Source organism: Colobus angolensis, unplaced genomic scaffold (assembly GCF_000951035.1).
Source record: "Colobus angolensis palliatus isolate OR3802 unplaced genomic scaffold, Cang.pa_1.0 Scaffold282, whole genome shotgun sequence".
NCBI lineage: Eukaryota > Metazoa > Chordata > Mammalia > Primates > Cercopithecidae > Colobus > Colobus angolensis.
In genome coordinates, this window is record NW_012116066.1 from 1,165,548 (window position 1) to 1,172,638 (window position 7,091).

Consider the following 7,091-nt stretch of genomic DNA (forward strand, 5'->3'; position numbering starts at 1 on the left):
AGAGAGAGAGAGAGAAAGAAAGAAAGAAAACGTTTATATAGTACTACAATCCTCACAACAGCCCTATTTAGTAGCTGCTTTGAACATCCCCCATTTTACAGATGAGATGATGATGAACTACTGGGAAGTTAAGTCATTTGTCCAAGGCCACGAAGGTCATAAAAGTAGCAGTTGAGACACAAACCCAGGCAGTCTGGCTCCCAAGTGCATATTCTAGACAGTCACTATGCCCAGGCTGTTCTGAAGGTCATCAGTTGAAGACTGAATTGGGGAAGAATCCAGTTCCCTTGCAGACCTGAGTCACCCTTTGCCCAGGGATCTTAACCCTGGCTCTTTTGCAAAGCCTTCTTCCTGTTCTGCTTGAGCTCTAGAGCCCCTACGCTCCAGGGAGGCAGCCCTTCCTGCCAATTCCTGTCTACAGTACAACCCCTTCCCACCTCTCCCATCCCACACTCACCTTAAAACCCATCGGGCGGAGCTTGCATGCTATTTCTGCATCATGCAGTGCGTTCTCATGAGACTCCAAGGTGAAATAAATCTGAGACCGATTGCTATAAAGCAAGTGGTCATTCGGAGCTGCCAAAATAAGAAAGAAAAACCCTTATTAACAGCCCCCAGTGCAAGCAGGTGTTAAGTCCTGTATGAGTATGGATCTTGAGAAATGATAAGTTTTCTAGGACTTTTCTACTGGAGATCAAAAGGGTTAGGCTCTATTTCTAGTCCTAATATTGTCCTGCTTTCTACACCCCCAGCCAGTCTGGGCCTGAGGTTCCCCAGCTGCAAAGTTATTTTTGCCCCCACTCACAAGCAGTTCATTAGAGGCCCCGTGGTGTCAGTGATGCATTAGACACTTTGACATAGATGAGATGTGGCTACACACAGCTAGTGCCTGGCAGCCTGGTTTATGAGTACAGTATTACCAATAAGAAAACAGGCCAGGTAGGAAGGAGAGAGAGGTGGGCAGATGTGACCCCTATCTGAACCACCAAGAAGACAAATCCAAGTTAGTTTTCCAGGTGGCAATGACTGATGACATTAACAATCTCTTAGTCTACAAAGCCCAGCACATATGAAGATTCCCTGAAGAAAATGGAAATACATTTACATGGTCCCATCCTCTCATTTCAAATGGCCAAATGTAAATGAACTTGGACAAGGTTTCTGGGAATAAGGTGAGGCTGGCTCTCACCAAAAACTCCGAATTACTAGATGTCAGAGCTGGACAGGCTATTAGAGATTATCTGGCTCAATCAACCCATTCTTCAGATGGGGAAAATCAAGCCCAGAGAAGGGAAGGCATCTTCTCAAGGTCACACAGCTAGCTGGGCAGTCACTGATAACTGGTCAGACTTCAAAGCTTTGAAGCTGGGATGTGGGGAGCAGGTTCCTTTTACTGAAGGTGTGTAAAGTACTTGGAATAATACAGACACAATGGCCATCTTCCAGAACAGAGAGCCTCCTTTCCTCTTAGAAGGGTAAAGCTGGCCTTGACATTTTCACCCTGACTTCTCTGAGATTAACAAAGATGCAAGGAAGAGCCTCCAGCGGAATGTGGTGGCAACAGGAGGGTGAGGGCAGGAAGGGGCTTTCCTGGCCCTTGGGGGATGGCTAAGAGGTATGAAACCTGCCTTAGAGATCTGGAGTTAAGTGGCCTCCACCTGCCTCATTCATATTGCCCTGCTCTTCCCCAAGATCTGGGCTCTAGCTTCCTCTGTGGCAACAGGCTTTGATGTTTTTTTTTTTCCCAGGGGTGTGCTGAGGGCTTGCTTGGGTGCCCATTAGTTGCTCTTAAGACATTAGGAAATTGTTTACAGTCTTTTCTGTCTTTTCTCTTCTGCAGCACACTCCAGCCTGGTGGCAGCTCACAGTCCGCCTTGCTTATGCACAGACAGGAGCTGGAGAAGTCCCCTTCTCTAGCTACCAGCTTTGCCCTGTCAGTCCTCATTCCTCCTCCTCCTCTCCCCATTACCTGTTGCAAGCTTGAGTGGAGATTCAACACGTGGAGACTCCGGCCCACACCCCTCCTCCACTCCACAGAGTCAGGTCCAGGACACCCTCCGATCCCTGGGCCCTGCCTGCCCAGCCCTGCTGCCTCCTCCCCTGCATGCTTCGCCAGACACCACGCCCCGCGACCGAGCTCCTGGCAGACTGCCCGAGCTGGGCAACACCGGCTGGCGGCTCAGCTGCCACTTCCTGGGTCCAGGCATGGTGGCTCGGAGAGAGCGTCTCCCTGGTGAAATTCAGGTGCCCTAGTCTATCTGGAGATGTGGGACTGCCCACGTTGCCCTTGAAGCTGCAAAGCCCACCCAACCCTCCCAGGTGGCACTGGAAAGCGGGACAGAGGCGTAACCCATTCGTAGCCAGCCCACGGTCCCTGGGGATCCCCAAGCAGTTGCCGGGCCCGGTCTCCCGCTGGGCTGGCCGGGTTAAAGGGGTTCAAGGCGAGGGCACAGGCTACGGGTTGGCGGGGCGGGCGACATCTATTTCAGCCGAGGATCCTGTGATAGGAAGCGGTGACAATGAGTCACAGGGCAGCGGGGCGCAAGCGCTCCCCCTCCCCCCGCACACGCTCGTGGGATGGTTTCCGAAGCGAGCGTGGTGGCCCACTTCAGTTACCTCAGCGGTTACACAATCCCGCCCGCTCGCGCGGGGGAGGGGCGCCCGACCCGGGCCGCTCGCGGCCCTTATGCAACCAGTGCTCTCCTGACCTAATTCCACGCCGGACCCACCCCACAGGGAGCCGCGGCCCCGGAAGGGGCAATACCCGGCGGCGCGAGCGGTGGACGCAGGCGCGGACCGGACATCTCCTGCTGGCTACAGCCCGGAGGACCGGGCGCGAGTGTGAGGAGCGCGCGAAGTTCCTCTCCTCGCTGGGAAGGTGCGAGCAGGTGTAAGAGGAGGCCAGAAGTGCAGTGGGAGAAGGAGAGTCAGAAAAACAGAGACAGTGACACCGAGAAAGAAACAGTGACAAAGACGCAAAGAGACGGAGAAAAAGAACCAGAAGCAAGGAGACACAGGAATGGGGACTGAGAAACAGGAACACAAAAGCTAACAGAAGTATCAGGAAAAGACAAAAAGCAACCGAGATCAACACAAACACAGTGAAAGACAGCTAAAGCAGTGAAAACAGGACAAACTCAGAGACCCAGTCCCAGAAGCACCCCTCCCCCACCCCGGCCACAGTCCATGGGTCCCCCGCCCCCTTTTCTGCCCTGGTCCAAATCCCATCTCGCTACGGGGTTTGTTCTCCCGCTCCCTCGTGTAGCCACCGAGCCCCAGCCCCGGCCCGGCAGCGCGTTGAACTCACCCAACTTAACTGCCTCGTTGTACTTGAGCAGCGCCGCCTCCACCTGGCGCTCGCGGTACAGCCGGTTGCCCTCGTGCCGGAGTTGCGACGCCCGCGCCGGGCCTGGGAACAACTTGCCGAGGAGGCCGCTGAGCACCACGTTGACTCGCAGCGGTGGCGGCGGCTGCTGCCCAGCCCGCCGGGATCCACGCGCCCGCCCAGTGGCCACCATCAACGCGGAGAGCTTGACCCCGCACAGCGCACAGCGCCGATCGGCGGCCCGCCCACGTTCCAGGCACAGTTTACAAAAGGTGTGGCCACACGACAAGGACACGGGGTCTGAGAGAAACCCATGACATTTCCGGCACTTAAAGCCGTCCCACACCTCGGTGGCCGCCGCGGCTGCGGCGGCCCCCGTCTCTTCCTCAGCCACGGCGCCGCTTGCAGTGCTACCCTCGCCCGGGGGCGCTGGCGCCAGAGCCTCGCCTTGCGGGACTTTCTCCGCCAGGCAGCGCACCAGCTGCTCCAGCTGCTCAGCCACCAGCTGCTGCCGCTCAGAGAGCTGTCTATACACCTCGAGGGCTTCCCGGATTCTCCCCCGGGACGCCAAGGCGTCTGCCTGTGTGAGCAGGACTTTGCTCTCCGGCGTTGAGGTCCCCGGAGACTGCTCTTGCTCTGGCTCCCGCGTCGGTAGAGGTGCGGGGCCCTCTGCAGCCGCCTCTCGGTGGGGGCCCATGTCTACTTGGGCCGCTGATGCCCCTCGCTCCGCCCGCTCCAAGTTGTTGCTACTGACCTCGGCGGGCAAGCTCCGCATCTGTTCGGTCCGTAATGACTCCATAGGAAGAGGGACACGGGAGGGGAAGAGGCGTCTAGGGACTGGGGACACGAAGCAAAGAGTGGCAGCTGGAGGAAATCGGGGCAGCCACCGCCGCCGTGCCACCGAGCTCCGGACCCTGCCGCGCCTCCGGGAGCTCCATGCCGGCCGCCCCGCGCCGCCTAATAACTGTCTTGTCTCAGCAAAGTGTTATATAAAACGGTACCACGTGACGTGCCGCCACGCTGCTCATTGGCCGGCGGCGGGGAAATTGTTACAAAACCAGACAGTTTTGTAACAGTATTGCTCTTGCTTCTTTGGGCTTCGCTTTTCTTGTCTTCTTTTTGAGGTTGTTTGTGTTTACACTTCGCCTTATTCCTCCTCGCCACCTGGTTCTTTTTCGGAAGTGGAGTTGGGGGGTGGGGAGAAACTCAATGTCTTCTCTTGGGCTTCTCAGTCTCTAAACCCCACCCCATCCCACCTCCAAACGGGCCAGCAAACAGGTCCCCTCTGCCAGCCGCTGACCAGCGGCCCCCTACTCTTCCTAGGAGAGGCTGGTACCTCGAGGTGCACAGTCCGCGGGGTCTTCCGGGACGCCCAAGGCTTTCCCTTTTGGGGGAGATGGCTGCTGTCAGGGAAAGGAAGCAGGTTGGGAGGGGTATCCATGAAGCCCTCCCGCCCCCTCCCCAACACACACACACAACCCAGCTCCAGCCCCAGAGCCCTGGGAGCCCCGCCTGGGTTTCTTGCCTTCTCTCAGGAGCCTCACAAACGTGATAAATGCGGTTTCTGAGGGTGCTTGGTCTTCTGTGCCAAGAGCGATTCAGAGCAGCGGGTCCCACCGGCGCAGAAGTTGGGTAGTGCTCGCTGGACAGTGGGGAACTCGCAGAGAAGATGCACTTGCCAGCTCAGCCCTGGGAGGGAGATGCCCCGCCAACTCCCCTCCTTACCTCTCTCCCCCCAACGCCAGAACTAGCGCTGGGGCGGGCGGCGGGCGCCCAGCTGGAGACATACCAGGCCCGCCCCTGGAGCCACTGGCCGGATGCGCGCGGCCGGGAGTACCCGGCCTGCTGGGGTCGGTGGGTATTCTGGGGGTGTGCGAGAGTGGCAGGCGGAAGACGCTAACTGAGAGCGCTGCTCAGGAGAAAGTCCGCGAATCCTGGCACAGCCCAGTGACCGACTGAATAGCCTCCAGGTTTGTCCCTCCTGAGCGCTGCGTGGGAGGGGTACAACTGGGCACGAGCCTCAGTGCCTGGTTTACAATGGCTAGGGGGCCTCGACGGTGTCCCACACACTTCCTGAAGGCGAGCAGGGTGGCCAACCGCACACTCTTTGCCTCCCTTGAATCCCCACATTTAGGATGGGAACTAAGCTCACAAATGAGCCGACAGAAAACGGTATGGTCGCACTGCTCCAAGCAGGGAGGCAGCGACTAGGCTTGCCGCTGGCTCAGTTGGCCTTCAGAGCCTGCAGGCTCTTGGGCAGTGCCAGGGTGCCGCCCCAGGGGCCTGAAGACCTATTGTTGCCTCCTGCTGCAGCCATCTCTTAGCTGGATGACCTTGGAGAAGCCAAACTTTAGAATCCATCATTTTTCCTTCTGAACAAATGTCAGAGCTTATCTTACTTGGGATTAAGTCATGTTTCAGAGCTGGATCATGGCAGGCCCCCTCAGCACTCTGCTTCTCTTTAGGTAGTTAAACCAGCCTTAGATCAACACCAAGGTCCCAGAGAACAGGTACTATGCAGCTAGCTGTACAGCCTCTCTCTAATAAGACAGGACAGGAGGAGAGGGTCACAGGGCAGAAAGGAAGCATCATATAGGGGAAAAAAGACACACACACAGAAGAAGAAGAAGAAGGAAAAGGAGAAGGAGAAGAAGAAGGAGGGAGAGGGAGAGGGAGAGGAAGAAGAAGAAATAGAGAAACTAGTTGTAGCCAGGAAAGCATGAGGAACACATTGGAAAAATTGACTTGAAGCCTTGGATTTGTCACATATTTGCTATGAAACCTTAGGTGGGTTCTCCAAACCTTAGTTTCTCTTAATCTCCAAGGTTCCCTCCAGCTCTAACCTTGAGTAGCTTTGATTCTAAGACCAAATTTCTTTTTTTTTTTTTTTTTTGAGACGGAGTCTTGCTCTGTCGCCCAGGCTGGAGTACAGTGGCCGGATCTCAGCTCACTGCAAGGACTACAGGCGCCGCCAACTCGCCCGGCTAGTTTTTTTTTGTATTTTTTGGTAGAGACGGGGTTTCACCGTGTTCGCCAGGATGGTCTCGATCTCCTGACCTCGTGATCCGCCCCTCTCGGCCTCCCAAAGTGCTGGGATTACAGGCTTGAGCCACCGCGCCCGGCCCTAAGACCAAATTTCATGTTACTTAAGTACAAATTGTTTGGACGAACAGAGGCAGGATGGCGCACTTCCGGGTTCTTCTTCACCAACTTTTCCCGCGCGCGCGAAAATGCAGCCGGCGCCCGGGAAGGTGCAGACCAACCGGGCATGCGCCAGGTGACGTCAATCTGAAGAGGCCAAGATTTACCTGGTCGCACCTGCGGAACGCCCCCCGACACGCCGGTACCCCGCCTATTGCCCTCCCACTCCTAGAAAAGCCACTCCCGGCTAGCACGCCCTGCGGACTTCCCAGCCCTCAGTCGGGATTGTATCAGGAACTCCGCCAGAGAGCTCACTGGGCGACTCTGTTGGCCTCCTTTGCTGGAGGCCAACAGACCTCTCCCTACCCACCTTCTTCCCTTGAAGCTAGGTGACCAAAAATAAATTTGCAGTTTTGCTCCTACCCTTGCCTACCCGCTGGTTCTTTTGTGCCCGCTCTGGTGGTCTTAGAGAAACAAATCACAAATGACTAGTACTCAGTTACTTAAGTACAAGTGATTAGTCCAAATGCTGTAGATGGTGGCTTTAACGCGGGTTGAGGGGATAGGAAGTCAATGGAAGGCTGTCCATTTAGTCGGGTCAGACCTGAGCTAAAATTTTTTTTTT

General features: G+C 56.1%; 1 protein-coding gene across 4 annotated transcripts in view; it reads right to left on the minus strand.

Annotated features, from left to right (window-relative positions):
• LOC105516476 (LON peptidase N-terminal domain and RING finger protein 3) overlaps nt 1-4,285 on the minus strand; it is a 52,061-nt gene extending 47,776 nt beyond the window's left edge. For 3 of the 4 annotated variants that reach the window (XR_001002494.1, XM_011948691.1, XM_011948690.1), the window contains exons 1-2: nt 3,308-4,285; nt 458-576 (exon numbers count right to left, since the gene is read on the minus strand). Coding sequence is in view for 3 of the 4 variants with exons in the window: in XM_011948691.1 (XP_011804081.1) it covers nt 458-576; nt 3,308-4,124 (936 nt within the window). In the remaining variant the exon portion in view is untranslated. Of the gene's footprint in view, nt 1-457; nt 577-1,969; nt 2,580-3,307 lie in introns of those variants that run through there. The other variant, XM_011948692.1, reaches the window with a different exon arrangement.
• Nucleotides 4,286-7,091: the final 2,806 nt, after the last annotated feature.